The sequence below is a fragment of the Haliaeetus leucocephalus genome, unplaced genomic scaffold (genome assembly GCF_000737465.1).
Source record: "Haliaeetus leucocephalus isolate CR32 unplaced genomic scaffold, Haliaeetus_leucocephalus-4.0 Scaffold120, whole genome shotgun sequence".
Taxonomy (NCBI): Eukaryota; Metazoa; Chordata; class Aves; order Accipitriformes; family Accipitridae; genus Haliaeetus; species Haliaeetus leucocephalus.
In genome coordinates, this window is record NW_010972556.1 from 3067713 (window position 1) to 3087668 (window position 19956).

General features: G+C 37.0%; 1 protein-coding gene across 1 annotated transcript in view; it reads right to left on the reverse strand.

Moving 5' to 3' along the window:
* Positions 1-1746: 1746 nt before the first annotated feature.
* The window catches only part of WDR70 (WD repeat domain 70), a 142740-nt gene continuing 124530 nt past the window's right edge, over positions 1747-19956 (reverse strand). The window contains exons 14-18 of the mRNA XM_010585826.1: positions 15021-15121; positions 13468-13547; positions 10636-10752; positions 10086-10248; positions 1747-2225 (exon numbers count right to left, since the gene is read on the reverse strand). Of these exons, the coding sequence (XP_010584128.1) occupies positions 2141-2225; positions 10086-10248; positions 10636-10752; positions 13468-13547; positions 15021-15121 (546 nt within the window). The 3' untranslated portion in view covers positions 1747-2140. The remainder of the gene's footprint in view (positions 2226-10085; positions 10249-10635; positions 10753-13467; positions 13548-15020; positions 15122-19956) is intronic.

The following is a 19956-nucleotide window of genomic DNA, read 5'->3' on the forward strand; positions in this document are numbered from 1 at the left end:
ACTAAAACAGTCATTCAAGACAATTAATCGCTGAAGTCATAACGAACTCTTAGAGAAATTCTAACAGAACTTTTGCAGGGTTCACTTACAGAACTCATTCTTCTAAGAATTAAGAAACAAGATCTAGCTGATATGAATAAATAACATAGAAGGAGAACCTCCCATCAAGCTCAGAGAACAGCTGTAGCATTTTTCCTCACCTGTCTTTCCCTGCAGCTCTGCTGCCTAAGCCACACTGCCTCAGTGAACACCTAACAATAGACTGACTAACTGTTAATATTCAGCCTAAAACCAAGGACATACTAATATCTTAAAAATCTTATTCAAGATTTTATAGAAATCTATTTGAAAACACTTTATTTTGTAGTGCATTATTTGCATGAAAAGAAGACAAAAAATAGCCTTAAATGAAACAATGCCATTTAATGTTTATTTGCTGAGGGGTACATTGCATAGGGAGGTCTTTAGCATGTCTTCTTAACAATAGCTGCTTTTCATCTGGTACTTCTTTTTCTCCTCCATTTACTGTCCATCTAGCTATTAAGTCCTTCATTCTACATACTACAGCTGCAATTGTAAATTAAGCTTTGGTTTGCTATTCTACATAAGTATGTAATAAAATATTTTTACAAGGGACAAATACAAGTTGTTTATTATTTAGTGAGGTTCCACTCTTATCAAAAGACTACACTGAGTGAAAGCAGTGGAAATATTTTGTCGTGGCAATGTTATGACAATGCTCATTGCACCTTTTGAAGTTGGGCTTACTTTTCCCTAAAGCACAAAAATGATGATTGAAAAAGAAAGATAAGCCTGGAAAAGAAAATCATACAATGAAATAGTGATGCAGAACAATGCTTAAAAAAAAAAATCTAAGCTCTGCTGACTATCGGGGCCGCATGCCTGAGGTTAGGAAGGTGATTAAGTGCTTTGCTAAATATAGCCTTAAAATATGCCTTCAGAATCTATTCATAATTAAGAAAGCTTGATTGTTTATGATGTCTATTACTCTCTACTCTTAGTAGAAATGCAGAGTACTTGCTATATTGTATATTATTATAATCACAATACTTAGCATATTGTGTATTATTATAATCACAACATAAATGCCTAAAACTAACCTAGGTTCCTTTCTCCTTCTCTAAAGGACTTTAGTTTTAAATCTGTCCTTCACTCTATGACATTCAGAATTGCAATTTTTTTGTGAAACAATGAAAACTTTCAATATTTAAGAAACCACTTTATAAAGGATAGTATCAGTCTTCCGAGAGTGTGAGGCAGTATATACATAATTCAGGCATACAACAAAGTCAATAGATACAAAAGATCTGGTAACAAATACACAGCTCTGCTCTATCGTGACACTTACCAGTACAAACTAATAGGGACAGGAAGCCTGAACAAAACTCTGCATCAAGTAGGCAATAAACATGTTAGTTTTATTAAACCAAAATATATAATTGTCCATTCCTATTTCATATTTTTGCAAAATAAAAGCTGTACAAAATACTACTGTGAGATACTATACATACTTTAAAGGAACATCATTCAAATAAGGATAGATACTAGAAAATGTATTTTCAAAAATCAGACAGAAGTGTGAACTAAATTGGAACCTGTGTGAGCACACAAATGAACTAAACTGGATTATTCCACATTAATTAATTTAAATAAAAGTATAAACTTTGTTACACTTGTAACAAAGGGAGTAATTTGTTACATCTTAACTAGAAAAAATAAAAAGGAGTCTAAGAAACTGTATCATTTCATTTATATACTTGAAATCATTGAACACTGTCATGACACAGCATTTGTAAAGTTGGCAGTAATTAAAAAAACATTTGGCAATATAATGAATTCACTAGAGTTCTATTTATAAAGAAATTTTTTTCAATTAAATCACAAAGCTAAATAACTGACATTGAGAGGAGTTCTTTGCACAATATAATTCATTCCTTATTACAAAATTCAGATGTGGGACCACAGTCCAGTGTAATACAACAATCCCTCTTTATACTGCAGCAAGTTTTATGAACTGAAGCAATTTTTACTTTCAAATTTTGATCCACTACCCAAAGCAAAGAAATAAATGCTGCACTTTGTTTCAAATGCTCTGAAATTATTCTTTAAGCCAAATTTTTCAAATTTTACGTTTTTTCCACTCTGGCTTGTCTGTTTCATCATCTTCTGGTTCCACTTCCGCAAAAACTGTTTTTGGCTGCGTTCTACAAAATATTAAAAAGATTAAAATAATGGTCACACTACAATTCTTTACCAGGAACTATATTAGACATGCACTAGAAACAAATGGCATCCCTTCCATATTTAAAAAAAGAGCATCCTAGACTTGCCCATTTTTCATTTTCAACATAAAACTATCAACTAACCTAAGAACTGAAGAAACCTGCAGCTCTCAGGCAAAGAACAAGCATAACAAACACACATCTTTTGCAAGTATTATTTCCTTATCAGCTCACAATCATTATCTGTGTATTCCATGAATAAAATTAAGGTAGAAGGGAGGAACAGATCAATTCAATACAATGCTAGAAAAATGGAGCCACAGGTCTTCTCATTCCATGATTTTAAAAAAAGAAACCTCCACTTTGATACACTGTAGTATGACAGCAGCGAGTAAGTGAAAACAGAACAGCTAAGCCAGGTTTCTGGCTTAACCTATGCATGAAAAAAACAGCTTCTCCTCCAGGGACTTTATCCAGCACTACCGTAACATAAAAAACCTAATGATCTTCATATGAGAACACAGTGTATCCTACAGTCAAGCTTGACGGTATCTATCCTCCACTGTTTACTTGTATTTTAAATAACACTTAAACTTTATAAAAATAATTATTGATTACTTTTTAAACGAACACAGTATCAAGTAGCATTTCAATAAATTGTTTGGACATTCAGTTCCCCTGTTTTACACTTTAATCACTGCATGGTCCCCCTTCTCCAGCCTAATTCTCAATCACTGTGGAGCTGAAACTACTAGATTTCTGAGGCTAGCTGTGCTCAACTTCTCGTTACAACAGACACAACAAAGTATAAAATGCAGCCAAGGCAGTCATCATCTCATTAATGTATTAACTAATGTTTTTACAGCAGTCTAAGGATGTGAAGCACTATTACCGTAACAACTGTTATTTGACAGACTCTACAAATGCATAAACCTTAACAAAATTGCATCTGCCTTACTTAACACAATAGGCATAATTCAATGTTGCCACTGATGTCCAAAAGTAATAGCAAGCCACCAGCTATTGAAGAGCAGGATTCTTCACTTGTTAAATATGTGGCACAAAATAGATTTAAAGTCACCAAAACTAGTCAAAGACAACTTCCCTTATATACAGGATCTTTCTATCAGCCTGCCTTCTCCTTCATCCTCCAAACTTGCCATGGATGTGAGGAGTATACTAAGATGTTCCAGAGATGGTCCTACTGCAGGACTCTATTAGCACATCATCCATGGGAGCAGGCTGTACATCTCATTACGTCAGATCTTTTACCTGGATGAGGACCTACACTACTGGAAGTTAGATGAGTCATTCTGCTCTCCATGGAAAGCAGAACTATGATTAAAAAAAAAAATTCAATTAAAAATTTCATTAGAATATAGTTACATAAACTCTACTTAACCAATCACTGAAGGAGGATTTGAAAAAAAAAAAAAAAAAAAATCATCATTCAATCCAAAACAGACACCAGGGATGAAGGCTTTATTGGCCAAAATACTGGATTTTGTTAGCTGCTGAAGAGGTAGAATGTATGGAATCTTCTTTTTTCAAAACATATTGATGCAAGTTTATTAAGCCCATTTTAACAGTGTACCTTCCTTTTATTACAATAGACAAAAGGTATCTAAATGCCATATAGGATCACATCAGGTCAGCATTGAGATGCTTGTTAGCAAAACACAACTAATCATTTCTGACCACAAAACCTGCAACTGTCATAACTGTGGTTAGAAACTTCCAACCAAGAAGAATGACTTAATTTGTGAAAAAAACAGCAGAACCTACGTACATATTTTCCAGGATAGGAGGGGCACAGAGAAAAGTTACAGACTTCAGCTAATATAAGTATGCTGCTGAGTTCAGTAAAGCTGGGGGTGGGGTGGGGTGAGAGAAAAAAAGGAATTCTAGCATAATCTAGCAGTAACCAGCTAAAGCAAAAACATACAGAGGAAATCAAGGCTGCTTGCTCTCGTTTTTTAAAATTACTGTGAAATGGCTGTAGCAGCAGCTCAACTGAAATGTAAACTGTTCCACCTCCACAAGCTACACAGCTATAACTGGGGCACCTAGGGTAACCACATGCCTGACCATTTTAAAGATATAAGCACAGAAAACACTAGTTTTGTTACAGTATTATCAGCAGTGATCATTTAATTTAAACACTAATTGTTCTGCTTAGTAATTGCACTAGAGATTGCTAGTGTAGTAGGAGTTTGCTGCATGATTGATATTTATACAAAATTATTGGAACAGGTTTACTACAATTTTTTTTTATTTCTGAGGGCTAAATAACACGTGTGGAAAGCTGTGTTCTTTTTGCCCATCAACTTTCTCAATTTTATTTATCCTTGACTTTGGAGGTTGATTTCAGTTTGTTAGGGATCCGCTTGGCAGATCCCATGGGATACTGCCATGGAGTGCAAAGGGTCCCAGGAGAGCTGGTTGATCTTTGAGGACAACCTCCTCAAAGTACATTCTGTCCCATGCGCAGAAAGTAAAGTCTGGCAGAAGCCTAGTATGGATGCACAGGGATCTTCTGACTGAGATAAATCCCAAACCCCCCAAAAGAAGAACACAGAGGAAGCCTGGACAGCCTTAGCCAAGAGGAGCAAAGGCATTATGTGAACATGTAGGAATAGAGTTAGGAAAGCCAAAGCTCAGCTGGAGTTGAAACTGGAAAGAAATGTCAAAGGCAACACTAAGGGCTTCTACAGCTACACTGACAGCCAAAGGAATGCTAAGGAAAATGTGCTCCATGGGGCAGGTAACTCACTAACATAGGATATGGAAAAGGTCAAGATACTCAGTGCTTTTTTTGGCTCCGTTTTCCCTGAGAAGGTCTGTTCTCAGGTCACCAAAGACCCCTACACTATGAGCAGAGTCTTTCGGAGGGAGTGAGACTTTACCAACAGAAGAAGACGACATAGACAGGGAGTACGTAGTTCATTGGACATACACAAATCTGTGAGATCAGATGGGATGGATCCAAAGGTACTGAGGGAGCTGGCCAATCAGTGTCACTGCAAGAACACTCTATCATCTTTGAGAGGTCATGGAGATTGGGGGAGTCTCTTGATGACTAGGAAAGGCAAACTTCATCATCTTTATGAAAGGCAAAATGAGGATTTGGGGAACTACAGGATGGCCTACCTCAGTCCCTGGGAAGGCTATAGAACAGATCTCCATGGAAGGCATTTCCAGGCACATCAAGGACAAGAAGGTCACAGGGAACAGCCAGCATGGATTTAGCAAGGGCATACTATGCCTGCCATCCAAACTGCTGGAACAGGCTGCCCAGAGAGGTGTTGTGGAATTTCCATCCTTGAGGATACTCAAACTTGGCTAGGCAAGTCCCTGAACAACCCAGATTTAACTGGACCTGAGCAACTTGATCTAAGCAAACAGGCTTTAAGCAGAAGGTTGGACTAGATGACCTCCAGAGGTCCCTTCCTACCTAAATTATTCTATGAACCTGTGTTTTCACATGATTGTCAGCTGAAACCAGTATCTCATACACTGACAAATGCATTTCTATTGTGCGTTACACTAACAGGCTGCAAACAAAAATGGGAAAACAAACTAACATGATTTATTCATACTGCATGCTTCTCTTTATTTCAGTGGTTTTCAACTTGTTCAGCTAAGCAGCTCCCTAAAAAATTTCCAGAGGCCATGCAGACTGCTTTAGAGTCACCATAATCCCTCTGGTTACGAGTTGGTTTTTTTAGTTACCTTTCAGGGATCCAATAGCTCAATGACATCTCAGGTTCATAGACTAGCAGCTAAAAAAATACTGCTACAGCTAAACCAGCTGGAGATGACAATTGCATATGACAGCATGTGACTCCTGTCACAGTAACTTTTGAAATTTGTGCTTATACTGCACTGAAACAAAGAAAAAAGACTTTCTCAGGGGCTTCCCTCTCAAAATTACCAACTTCCAAAAAAGATTTAGCTTAAATATACCAACAGTGCCAGCAAAATCACTGTTATAAAACACCCTATTCAGTCCTGCTTCTTCAGCTAAAGATACTTGAGCTACTACATGACTAACACTTCACACACTGGTACTGCCACTGAGAAAAAGTTCAGTGAACACAGCACAGCCACAGCCACAGGCTGGTGCTTCAAGTCATCCCCTTTTGCCTGTGACAAGCAGCAATGACAAAGACAGCAAAACAGGGGCAACATTTCTGAACTGAAAGGCATTTTCTAAGAACTCTGATCTATCCTGGTGGGGAGGGAAATTTCACCCCCACCTCCCCTATGGTACAGAAGGGAGCTACATCTGGGCCTGATTTGGTTCCCAGCTACAATGCTTAGTAATTCCTGCTGATCATTCAGAGGGACATCTGAAGTCATTATAGTATCTCTGTACAGCTGTGTTAAAACAAACAGCTCACAAAGAATGTAATTTTCAAACATTTACAACTGATGCCTCAAGTTCCTTTCCTGTAGTTCTTTACTTGAAATCTTCAATCTGTCCTTCCTTTCCTTTCACTCCACTGGAACAGCTCTTGCCAAGGTCTCTAACAAGCTTTTTCCTGAAAAATCTCAAGATCTTTTCTTTATCCTCATTCATTATGACTTTTCTCCTGTGTTGATCACATCTTTTTTGACACTTTATTCACACTGGGCTTCTGTGACCTATCATGTCCTGATTCAGCATGTACTTCTTAGCATCCCCAGCACCCTTTTCAGCAGAATATGTTTTTTCACCCATCCTTTTGCCTCTTACATACTTCCCCCTCCTTTTCTGGCTCAAATTTTAGGAGAAACAGAAAGGTCAGGGTAATGACAACAAGCCTGGAAAAACTTTCAAGTGATACATAATGCAAATTATTATTTGGCTTTGAGAATAAATTAGGCACCTTTAACTCCAACAAAAAGGAAATACTTTAACATACAATTTTTAAACTAACAGCAAAAGTCATGTTGCAGGTATTTCTTAGAAGAATTATTGAAATGAAAACACAATTTAAAAAGCATGAAATCAGTTATCTGATTTAGAATGACCTAATCAGTATGAATCAGGACCAGACAAACTCAAACCCAGTCATCACAATCAGAGTTATGAAAACTAGTTATGAAAAATAGCATTTCTTAGTCTTCTCAGTCTAAAATTATTTAATAGCAATCACTGAAGAAAATTAAGTAACTATTAAGTGAATAACCATCCTTTAGACAACATAAAAACAAAAGCCTTGTCAAACAAAAGATATATCCAGTGGATAGTTTTATGCCATATTTAAGTGAAAGTTTACTATAAGAAATGTGGAAAAACGGATAGCAGAGAAATAAAGGAATAAAAAGAATAAACACTATTTTAAAAAATGAAATGTACTGGATGTAAGTTTTTTAGGTCTCAAGACAGTACGTAATTTTAAGTATGTATCAGAGTATCACCTTTCCTAACTCTAGAGTATATCTTATGCTATAGCTAAAGCAGCTAGTTTCCCTAGTTTGTATACTGCTTGTTATTACAAACTCCCAGTTTCAACAGGGCCACCAGGGACACGCTTACAATCCAGTATTATGTGGTAATTTACACAAATTACTTGTAACTTGCATATTTTCTTAAAGATGCATCCATAAGAACATCTGTAATATGCTTTATATACACAGGGTAAACATACATGCCCTGTAAAGTCAGATACAGGATATAATTAACACAGATTTCTATATTATCTGTGTGTGCAGGCAAGCAGCTAACAAAACCTATGACCACCACTGGTCTGCAGCTGTCAATATAGACCTCCATTTCTGAAAACTAAGAACATAACACAGTTATAAAGAAATGGTTTGCATTGCAGTGTCTTAGCCAATAATAACAATAGTAGTAACAACAACAACAATAATAATTTTAAAAATGCTCTTTGCATAGAATACATCTTAAAGTCAAGCTTTTAAAGCAAGGATAACGGCAGTTTCTTTCGCATGAGATTTATCAGCTGACAAAACCATCAAGGCAGCATGCCGTTGGCTGCAGTCCCATTCCCCCACACACATATCACCGTCTGGTGTGTAAGTTAATAGCAGTCTGGACTTGCATCCTCCCCACTTCTCAGCCAGCTCTCTTCTTCCCCTACAGCTACATCTTTAACAAGAAACTGTAATGAGATCTGCCCACCTGACACAGTAAGCCTTCTGTAATACAGCTATGTTTTAAAACTTTCATGTCTACTACATTGCAGGTGTCAGGGATGAAACTTAATATACAATCAGTGAAGTTACTGAGCCAAAAATATACTGAGGTATCTATCTACCTGATGGAATGTGTGCTTGTATTTACTTTTGAGATGGGATAGTTGCATATCTCAAAAAAAACCAGGTGCCTACACATTCAAAGTAAATTTCACCTCTAGCAAATGTGAACTCTCAAACAATTAAAAATCAATATTTAGCATATTCATTACAACAAATATTACAGAATCAGGAAGAATCCTTCCTTGGTACCAAGGGTGATACTGTATAATGCATTGATCTGATGCATAACATCAAATGCTATAGTTATTAATTACCAGTATGCCATACTTATTAACTACCCAGTCAAAGCCAGGCTAGGTCACTGATGTTCTCAAGCTGCTTTGGAATAGCTATTCAGCTATCTTTGTGAACACGTCAAGTCAGAAAACAAGCATGACCACTAGAAACAGCTATGATTCTTAACATATTTTGAATTTCTGGACAGAGGTGGTGATTATTTCACTAACGAGCTAAACACTAATAAAGAAAGTACAGTCAGTAAAACACTAATGAACATACAGTGTAGGAGATAAAACACTGGGGTGCAAACAAGAAAAAATAGTTTGTTATTGGCAGACTGTCCTGTGCAGACTACTTCATCTCTTCCAAACTTTTTCCTTATGCATTTTGAAAATATTACTTATACTAGAGAGATGATTTTGTGGGGAAAAAAAAAAAAAAAAAAAATAAAAAAAAATAACAAAAGGGAAAAATTTAAGAAATTTTTAAAGTGACAGTTTCTGACTATTAGTATGAAACGCATTTTTTTAGTATTTATTTTAGTACTATTGTGAATGTGTTTAATGGTCTGAATTCTATTTATTTTTAGAAAACAAAAATCTTTGGTAGAAAGCATTCTAGAAGCATATTGCACAATTTTCATTGTAACATATACACACAAATACCACACTTACACATACAATTTAAACTAAGTAAGTCACCATCTGTGGGATTACTGAGATTTTACTACCATAATCTTGATGAGGCTCTTCACTTCATGTAACAACAACTGAACACTTATTTCTTTACACTGAATTTTGGGTAGGAGATTTTATCGGTGCAATATCTAATATTGCTATACCTTTAACACCAAGTTAATTCAAGCAGGTACTCAGGTCCTTATGTAGGAAAAATTCAAATAAAAACTTATGACATTCAAGAAATCATGTAAAATATGCTGTCATAACATGAAGTAAATATTTTGAAGGTTTAACCTAAGAATCAGTCAGAACTAGAAGGCATATTAGAAAACTTATCATCCCAGTTTGTCAATGGGACAGTACCTTATTAAAAGGTATACTGCAATTTCAGACATTGGTTTGGAGAAGATTCTAAATTCTAATCAACTTAGAAAGCTTTAAATTAATTTTCTAGCACTGACAGGTACATGTTAAAAATGGAAATGTCAAATTTCAACAATTTAATCTCCTGTAAACTCTTATCTTCATAAAAGGGTATGGCATATTCTTGGTTTACATATACATGGCAGCAATCCAGAAAAGGCAAAGCATACCATTAAAAATGTGTGTCTTCTATTTTTACCAAACTCCCACTGGCCTCCACAAACATTATTTGTATTTTTAATCGTTTCCTTACTTAGCATATGCCGGAGCAACCCAGTATGGATTCTCTTCCGCTTCCTTTGCATGCCGTAAAATAGCCTCTCGAGGGTTACTATCATCTGTCTTATCCAGTGCAATATTCTTGACTATATATGATGACAAGGTACCTCCGTGAGTTCCAACACGCCCACCGCGACCTGTAGCAAAAAAAACCAGAAGAAGAAGAAAGAGTATTTTAGAGAAAAATATATAAGATATAAACAGAGAAGTGTTGTGTTGTGTCTGTAACAGTGATCTGATACAAAGAAGTTATTTAATACTACAGGAAGAGTCTAATTTAGAGTTGCATTCACCTAAGTGTTTTACTTATCATATAAATTAAAGTAAGACATTGTGATTATTGATTTATTCCAGGAAAGCACTCCAATCAAAGGCCAATGTCTTACAGTTGCTGGACGCTGCCCGTACATATATAGTAGAGTTGCCACCCAAAACAGTTTGAATGCAAATCTGAATGAGTGTAGGACCCAAGCATGATGGTCCCTTTGGCATACAACAGTCTGAAATGATTATGCCTAGATTACCTGGTCCTGCTACTGGAGGTTCAGGTTTGTGAGACTTCATGGGGTCCAGTCTGTCCTTCTCCAGCTGTTTCCTTGTGCTTCGCTGTCGTGGTTCACGGAACATTGGAAGTGCATGGGCTGAAGGGTCACAGTTTGGAGAGAAAGAAATGTTAGAAATTCCATTTTCTTTTTAAGGTTTTAATTACAAAGACAAAGACTGGGATTCTTCCTTGCAATGGAAAAGGTGGCAGAAGCAGCCTCCCAGTTTTTCTGTATCCAAGCAGTGGTTTACTGAGGTATACTTTAGAGGGCTTCTTTCTGCTCAATTTTTCAAAGATGAAAGCAGCCAGATTTCCAGGGTTCCTTCAGGCAGAAGCCTTTCATCTGAAATACTGTTTGCACAGTTCATGCATATTTAATTTATTCCTCTGTCATTCAGTTCTCAACATTAGCTTTGTGACCAATTGGTTGCTCTTTTCTGAACTTTCCATGTTTCTACGGCTTTCTAATACTCTAAGAGCATGACAAAACCCCAGATGCAGTCTTGGATCTGAAACAGAGAGGGGTGGAATCCCTTCAATGATCCAAAATGTAATGTTTGTGCATATTAAGTCACAATCATGTTCTTTCTTAAATTAGGAGATTAATCAAGGTTGGAAGAATACCTCAACTGCATATTCCTGTTTTAAAAGTAACACCTAATCCCTTAAAACAGCATTCCTGATATTAAAGAGCAGCTAGAAGTTGGAAGGAAAAAGAAAAAAAAAAAAGAGAGAGAAAAACAAAACAGAGGACAAGGAGAAGGAAAAAGGGGTCAGTTCACTTTGCAAAAGGACTTCTGAGATCTTCAGTTGTTTCCAGTTCTATCTGTAAGCTTAAAAGACAGACATCTAACCTCTGAAAAGTTTCTAAAAGATGCAACAAACTTAAAAATTTGCAGAGCAAATCCTTACAATCCTTTATATGCAAGCATCCTTATTTAGTCTCAAAATGATGTGGAAGAAACAGTTAAACCTCAGTGATAAAAATCTGAAACTTTGCACAATTGGGACCCAAATCTTTGAATGGCATTTATAAATGCCACTGAATACACAAGTTCCATTGGATTTTAAGCAGAAAGTTTTTCAAAAATCACAAAAGCTCTGTACAGTATAAACACTAAAAACAGTGCACACAAAGTATTTAGATAATAGACCATGTGCTGACATAGTGAAGGCTGTAGTAAGGATGGATTGAGAAGAGCTCCCAAAGGAGATAAATATCCCTGATCTTTGCCAGCTGCTACTTTACCCACAGCTACTCAAAACCTGGAGCTGGACATCTGCAGCAGTGAGGTAAGTAGGAGACAGCTGTGGCTGGAAAGGACCTGAGATGGGAACCCAGAACCAAAGTGCCTTGATATGGGCCTGGTTACCAAGACTGCCCAGACTTTCTCATTCTAAACTTTCTTTTTCTTTATTATGCTGCTGAACAACTACTTGGTTCTACAGAAATGGTTTTAGCTATTTCCAAGACTACTGGAAAACACAGCTGAATCCAAACACCATGGAACTGGAAGAGAATGAAAAGAAGCAGGACAGCACAACTGTGTGACTGTTCTCATTTCACATGAGGAAACACTACGCAGGACAATGCTAATGGGGAGGGCCAAAATTCTCAGTCAATCCCCTTGTCCCCTTGTAAAATTTGCCCTTGGGAAAAGGCAGATCACTAAACATTTTATAGTAACAGTGACAACTATTATGCATCAGTGAGCCTTAATATGAACATAAGGTCTTATAGAAGTATAGTCCTGAGGCCAGAGAGATATTTAAGCTATATAAACCCCATATAACCCTGGGCAAGTTCTAAATTTTGAAAAATCATTTGGAATTTTTTCAAGACTGTTGTGGTTTAACCCCAGCCAGCAACTAAGCACCACGCAGCCGCTCACTCACTCCCCCCCCATCCAGTGGGATGGGGGAGAAAATCAGGAAAAGAAGTAAAACTCCTGGGTTGAGATAAGAACGATTTAATAGAACAGAAAAGAAGAAGCTAATAATGATAATGATAACACTAATAAAATGACAACAGTAGTAATGAAAGGATTGGAATGTACAAATGATGCGCAGGGCAATTGCTCACCACCCGCCGACACCCAGCTAGTCCCCGAACGGTGATTCCCTGCCCCCCCCACTTCCCAGTTCCTAAACTAGATGGGACGTCACATGGTATGGAATACACTGTTGGCCAGTTTGGGTCAGGTGCCCTGGCTGGGCATGAGAAGCTGAAAAATCCTTGACTGTAGTCTAAACACTACTGAGCAACAACTGAAAACATCAGTGTTATCAACATTCTTCACATACTGAACTCAAAACATAGCACTGTACCAGCTACTAGGAAGACAGTTAACTACATCCCAGCTGAAACCAGGACAAAGACCTATCTATAATGTCTGATTTTGCCACTGGTACTGTTAATGTTCCCAAGTGGTTCAAAACACTTCGTAAAACCATCTACACTCACCAATTTAGTTATTCAAAACTGAAGATTTAAGAAAGCTCCAAAATTTTGGAGGTTTTTGTTTTGTTTTATTTTGTTTTGGTTTTAAGGCAGTTGTCCTTTCAGGCTTTCAGTTGCATCGGAATCTAGAAACCAACCATTATTAATAACTTTACAGAGCATACAGAATATATACCTTTCTGGTTGTGCAAGCCTACAAAAAAGCACAAACATCTCACACCAATTATCAATACTTAATGATATACTGCAACTTTTTAGAGGGGAAAATACAAAGCTAAATGATCTGCAAATATTTTCAAACCTGAGAAAGAGCTAAGGATGCTGCTATAAAGATATGTTTAAATTCCTTACGTGTTATAATGTAATCCTGTGTAAGAGTCTCTGCTTGTCTCTCTTTTCGTTTTGTTTTGACCACGCATAATTTTGCTCCCCTAGGAGGAAACACACAGCAGTTCCATTGGTCTGTTTATATCAAACAGAAACCATTTTTTATTCAAGACATAGTCTCAACAAAATTATGTAGCACTTTAAATATTCATGAATATGTGTATCTTTGCCTGTCCATGCACATGTGAAGGAGGGTAGAGAGATTAGTGTTTCTGTTACAGAGCAGTTTATATGACACGTGGAAATAAGGGTGGAAGATTCATTTCACACTTCATTTGTCCACAGCACTTGTAGCGTGCACATTGAAAGCGCTCCTCTCCAAACATGGGCAATGATTTGCTCCTAGCACTCTTCCTAAGCAGCAGAGGTGGCAGTTATCTAACCAGAGGTGTCTGGAACACTGCAGCAGGAAAGACTGCATAAGGCTGGCTGCAGCAAGACTGATTTAAACTGGTGGTATTTCCCCCCTCATGGTAAGTACCAGGAAACAAACTGGGCATAAAACTGAGCTAGGGCTCTTGTGGTTTGTGCCTTGGAGACTCAGGCTGCCCCCTGGAGAGGGGTCCAAACAATGGTGACCAACTCTCTTGTTCTCTAAATTGACAAAGACCAGAAAAATAAAACCTATTTCTGATAATCTTGTAAACCAGAGTTTACCTTCACATGTCTAGGTCACAGTAAGTATTCAGAAACTGTGAACTGTAACACAGTATGTTTTTGGATGCCAGTGAAACAAAGAAGAGTGCATATAGGGGAATAACATCTTATTCATACCACTCAGTATAGATAAGTGTACATTTCCCCTCTGCTGACAGGAAGGAAGTATGCCCCAGTTCTCCAGCCAATCCAGAAAGTAAAAGCAAATTAATTGCAAAAGAAGTATTTATAGACTAGTTAAGTCCTCTTCTTTTCATTCCAGGCTGACAAGTCATCTTATGACGGATCACTACCACCTTTCCATTAGATGTACAGGCAAAATCCACACAAGACAGGTGGGGGTAGGGGAGAAGACTAGCAGAAAGATGGGAATGTGCTTCTTTGGTTTTCCCCCTCTCAAACTGGGTCTTCCAGTATTACTTCACAGACACTGAAGTTTAAGCTAATGCTTCTAAACAAGATTTTTACTTCAGGAAAAAAAAAAAAAAGACATCAAAAATATGACTAAATACAATAAATATCCTTTTATTAACACCATATCAGCAACCTCCAAGAGATCAGATGAAAGGTTGGTTGTTCTTACTCCAGACTTCATGCAATGAAAAAATGAAAGTTTTTGTAAATTCAGGTAGCACAGCCAGCATATTACACCATGAAAAGCCCAGAGGAAAATGTGCCACTTTTCAGAAACAAACTGTTTTGGTTTTTTTCTTTCTACTTTTACTAAATAAGTAAAACTCTGCAAAACAAATGTTACTAAATCAGTTTTTCCTCATTTCTTAGCATAATCACAGAACCCCAGAATCAGGCTAAATTTGGGAAAAAAATAATGTTCCTAATCATTAATCATGATTACGTACCTCTGGCTTTTGACAGGATCATAGTACACTTTGGCCAAACCATTTCCTGTACCAACCATGATCTGGTTCAGCTTGGGATGCCAAAGGCAACGCACAACACTCTGAAATAAAGCAATACATTGATAGTTGGTCATTCATCTAGATCTTAGAATTAATATTCATATTGTCAAACAGTGGATCAAAGTCACACTGCAGCAGGAACAAGCTTAGGCACATGAACGAGTACGCGAATATCCGAATGAATAAAAATTCCTCTCCAGAGCAGAATACAATGTAAAAGAAGTGACAACACATGGATGTAGGCAGAGAAGGAAGTACAGACTGGTGGCAGTGTGATAACCAGTGGTTTCCGTAGGCTGACTGCTCCTGGGTCTTCGTGGGCATAATGGAAATGGAAAGTTAAAGGGGGATTTGAAGGAGAACAATGAAGTGCTTCAGATATAGCAAAAGGCAGGCCTTCATGACTTTTGCATTTTTATTTTTAATTCTTAATTCTTCCACCCTGTTCTTTACTTTATCTGTTTTTCCCTTCTTCTCACACAGCGCTGACCTTTCACTTGCTGAGTGCAGAAACGGAAGAGCAGCATATTTTCAGTCTCGGTTCTGTCTTCCCCACAACACCCAGAAGAACTTGGTATTTGAAGCCAATGTCTCACAGCTCTGTCACCCATCTGGTCAGTGGAGAAACTCATTTTCAGACATTAAGAGTATTGTTCTTTAATGTACACAGCGTGGTTCTCCATGTGCCTTTGAATCTCCATGTGATTACTGTATTCAGTCTGATTCAGCAGGCCAGCACAGAAACTCTGTAAGACTTGAGCTTCTGACTCGAGTGAGCCAAAGAAGTGGGCCCAATCTGCCATGAAGGACAACACATCTGAAACACAAAACCTGTATGTGCATCTGACTAATTGAGGGGAAAAAAGTATCTATTTTTGAGAGATAGTAACTCTTTAAAGGGATACTGTCCCAGACTGAAGACAGGTCTTAACAGTGTTTGTGTTACCTATTGTAATAAATGTGTCCAGAGCTAGAAAGATGCATCAACCTGTTAGTATTTCGCTGAACAATGCTCATTTTTTTAGCCTCTTTTTTCCACCAAGCTTACTACTTCTCCTTTCAAAAGTCAAGAGTAGACTCTTCTCAAAGTGAACTATTAATTCAATATTCAAACACTATCATCCATCTATCATTGAAATATCTATATGTATACTTTTTCTTTTTTTTTTTTTACATAATACAGCACATGAAATTCACAAAATTGGAACCACTTATGTCTTAACAGGAGAAACACAGGAAAGTTAAAATATAATTAGGGGTATAATATAGGCCTATAACTTGGGAGATGAGAACCATCTAATCTGGAAGAGATTGGTTATTTATGTATCAGCTCTAGCAACTCCTGAATCACTTTGCATTTTGTATTCCGTACTATTTCTGGTTTGGTCTAGATAGCATTTTTTTGAATGTTATGAGGCACATAACATAAAAAATATTGAAAAAATTCTGAAGCCTATTCAGCCATCAGGAATCAGAACTTCATTCTACTACAAGATGATGGATGACTCTCTTCTGAGTTGTTTTTCTGCTTTGTGTTCTTGTTTAAGAATAAAAATTGAGTGATATGAGTTTACATGAATCAACTGACCATTCTTTACAAGGTTCCTCTGTAAAACATCCTCTTTCTACATTGATATACATACAACATTACACCTTCCCATTTACTTACAGGTACAAATAAACCTGGCTTGCTTATTACAAGACAACTAAAGGACAACAATCCTTTTACAGGTAACTCTGAAGTACAAAGCAGAATTTTGATAATGCATTATGTCCATGATCCCTGCTACAAGTGACCAAAATAAGCAATACAGGGTTGCTAGTAAGTTGTTTGATTTAAATAAGAGAATCTTAGCTACTGTTATGTAATGCTCAAAATGCTCCAGTAACTCTAAAACACATAAGGCTAATAACAAGTATTGAAGGTCAAAGGTGGGTGGCCTTTTCTTTTATTAATATTTATTGCATGTGTTTAGCCAGCCTTTTTAAACTTTGTAGTTAATGTGGTTCTCCACTTTCTACTGTCAAGTAAACGTATTTTATAGCATGGTACTGGATACCAGCCAACAAAAACAAAGACTGAGACAGCGTGGCTCAGCACTGATGGGAATTGCTAAATTTCTAACTTGTCAAACATGCACAGCACACTTAAAACCACCACGGCACGTGCTCCAGCGCAGGCAAAAGAAACTGCCATTAAATGCAGCCCTATAAATCTTCTGAAACCGTAAAACATCCCCAGAATATAATTTGTTAAAAACTAAACAAATACAAGCTCTGAACATGCAAGTAATTTTATTAATCCACTGGCATATAAACCTACTTTACAAGAAATAATAAAAACTACTTATGTAGATGTTCAGATTATTTTAGAAAAGGGCAATACTTCAAAAAGACTAAAATACTAAATTCCTGAACTAAATCCTAGTAATTTTTCCCAATCAATTAATCCTAAAGAAATAAAAATTCTAAACAACTATACAACAAAGGGATCATTGTAGACTAGCTCTTAATATTGGGAGTGAGGGGTAAAGAGGAATCTTTATCATGCAAAAATAATTAATTCCTAAAGAGTATTTATCCTTCAGTGCCTCTAACTTTCCTACGGTTTACACTTAGAGTAAATCAGGTAGAAATCTTTATCACTGGAAATGCTAAACATCAAATTCCAGCTCAAAGAAGGTCTGACCTCCCAGCTTTCCAGGCAAATAAGTATATTAATAGCAGGAAAATAAGTGTTTTCCTGGCTTGGCCTACCTATGCACATAGGTAGATACCCACCTGCTGACACTGAATTTTACATAATTACAGAACGGTTGCAGTTGGAAGAGAGCTCTGAAGATAATCTAATTCACCCTCCCTGCTCCAAGCATGGTCAACTACTACAGGTAGCTCCGGACACTGTCCAGTTTCCTTTTGAATATTTCCAAGGATGGAGACGCTACAGCCCCTCTGGGCAACCTGTTTCAATGTATGACCACTCCCACCACAGAAAAACCAAACCAAACCCAAACCATTTTCTTATGTTTAAGTGGAATTTCCTGTAATTAGTTTTGAGCCTATTGCCTCTTGTCCTGTCACTGGGCACCACTGAGCTTTGCTTTACCTGCTTCACCCTTCTGTCCCTCTTCAAGTATTTATACATAAGGTTCCCAGTAAGCCTCCTCTTCTCCAGGCTGAGCGGTCCTAGCTCTCAGCCTTTCCTTCTGTGCCAGATACTCCAAGCCTTTAATCATTACCTTTGCAGTCCTTCACTGGACTCACTCTAATATGTTCATCTCTGTCTTGTACTGGGAGCTCAGAAGTGGACTCAGCACCACAGATGTGTCTCACCAGGGCTGTGTGGAGGGGAATAATGGCCTCCCTTGACCTGCTGGCAATGCTCTTTTGCCTGATGCAAATGCCCATGGGCTTCTTGCTGCCACTTTCTGTTTCTCTGAGATGGAAAGGGGATTTGCCATTCCACAAACCCTTTTAAGGTTGTGCTCTGCAATGGTACCCAAAACAAACAAGGCAGTAGTTCAGTTTTAATTGTCCCAAGACAGGAGCTTAGGCTGGAAGCAATAACCTCAGCAGTTAAGAGCAAACTGCAAGCTCTCAGTCCGCTTATCAAGGTGGTGTCATGCTTGGTAAAAAAAGTAAAAAAGCAGGGACTTAAATTGCCTAACATTGCTTTATGGAAACCTAGCACAAAAGACTTGACTAACCGTAAGTACTGGTTGTAAGGAAATCCTGTGGATGACAGCTTCAAGACTCAGCAAATAAGAATAATGGAACAACAACAAAAAACTTCAGCTGACTAATTCTAGATTCAAACATTCAACACAGAAAGACTTAACCTGTTTCTAACAGCATTTAAAGCTGAAACAAGACAAATCTATGTAGATTCTGAAATCCAAAAAATTCCAGGTCATACCTCAGCTTTGCAAATGAAAAATAATGTCTTATTATAACAAATAAGAATGATAAAATGCAGAATATATAATCACATAAAAAACATCAACATTTAAAAAAAAGATTTATGTAATGGGTGGATGTTTTGGACAGTATATCTTTGGAGCATGAAGTCCTGGAAGCCTGTCATAAAAATCCTGAAAATGATTTTATCCACGGAACTGATGTGGCCAGCTTTGTGACCGTAAGATCTGAAACGACAGTACTTAAAAAAGATAATTACTAGTAACAATTTAAAAGCTGTTTGGTACTTTTGCTGTTGCAAAAGCTTCAAATGAAATCAATCTGAAAAGCCTTTGGCAGTGTCTACTGCATACACAAACACGGTAGCCTGCATTGGGAAATACTGGGAAAAGATTGTGAAAATATTTTTGTGAAGCCAGGCAGGGTAAATATTAATAATGTTAACTGAAAGAGAAACAGTCCAAATTTACCTTCTTCACTGTCACTGTGAAAGAGGTTAGAACAGATTCAGTGGGTGTTACTGATAGTAGGCCTTTGTAATTATTTTCAGGCAACAGATTGTCTTGTAATACTTAAGCTGAAAGTAAATTAAAAAATTACACTACACAATTATAAAGACATCTTTTTTTGCAATCTGGATGAAAATGTTTATCTTCTTAAACAACTGCCTAATAAAATAAGAACATATTACTGATTGTTCTTGAAACTAGCCACAACTTTTTCTAAAGTTGCTGTTCTATTGTTTTAAATAGAAAATATGAATTAACTGAACAATACATAATTTTTACTTTATTTTTAAACTAAGCACTATACTTGCTTCAGACTCCTAGTTCTTTTAAAATAAACTCCAGTTTTAGAAAATTTTACCTATAATAACTTAAAACTTTAAAATACGTGGTAATCTTAAATCTTAAAACTCATAAATACATAGAAAGGTGGCAGGCAAAAGTGATGATAT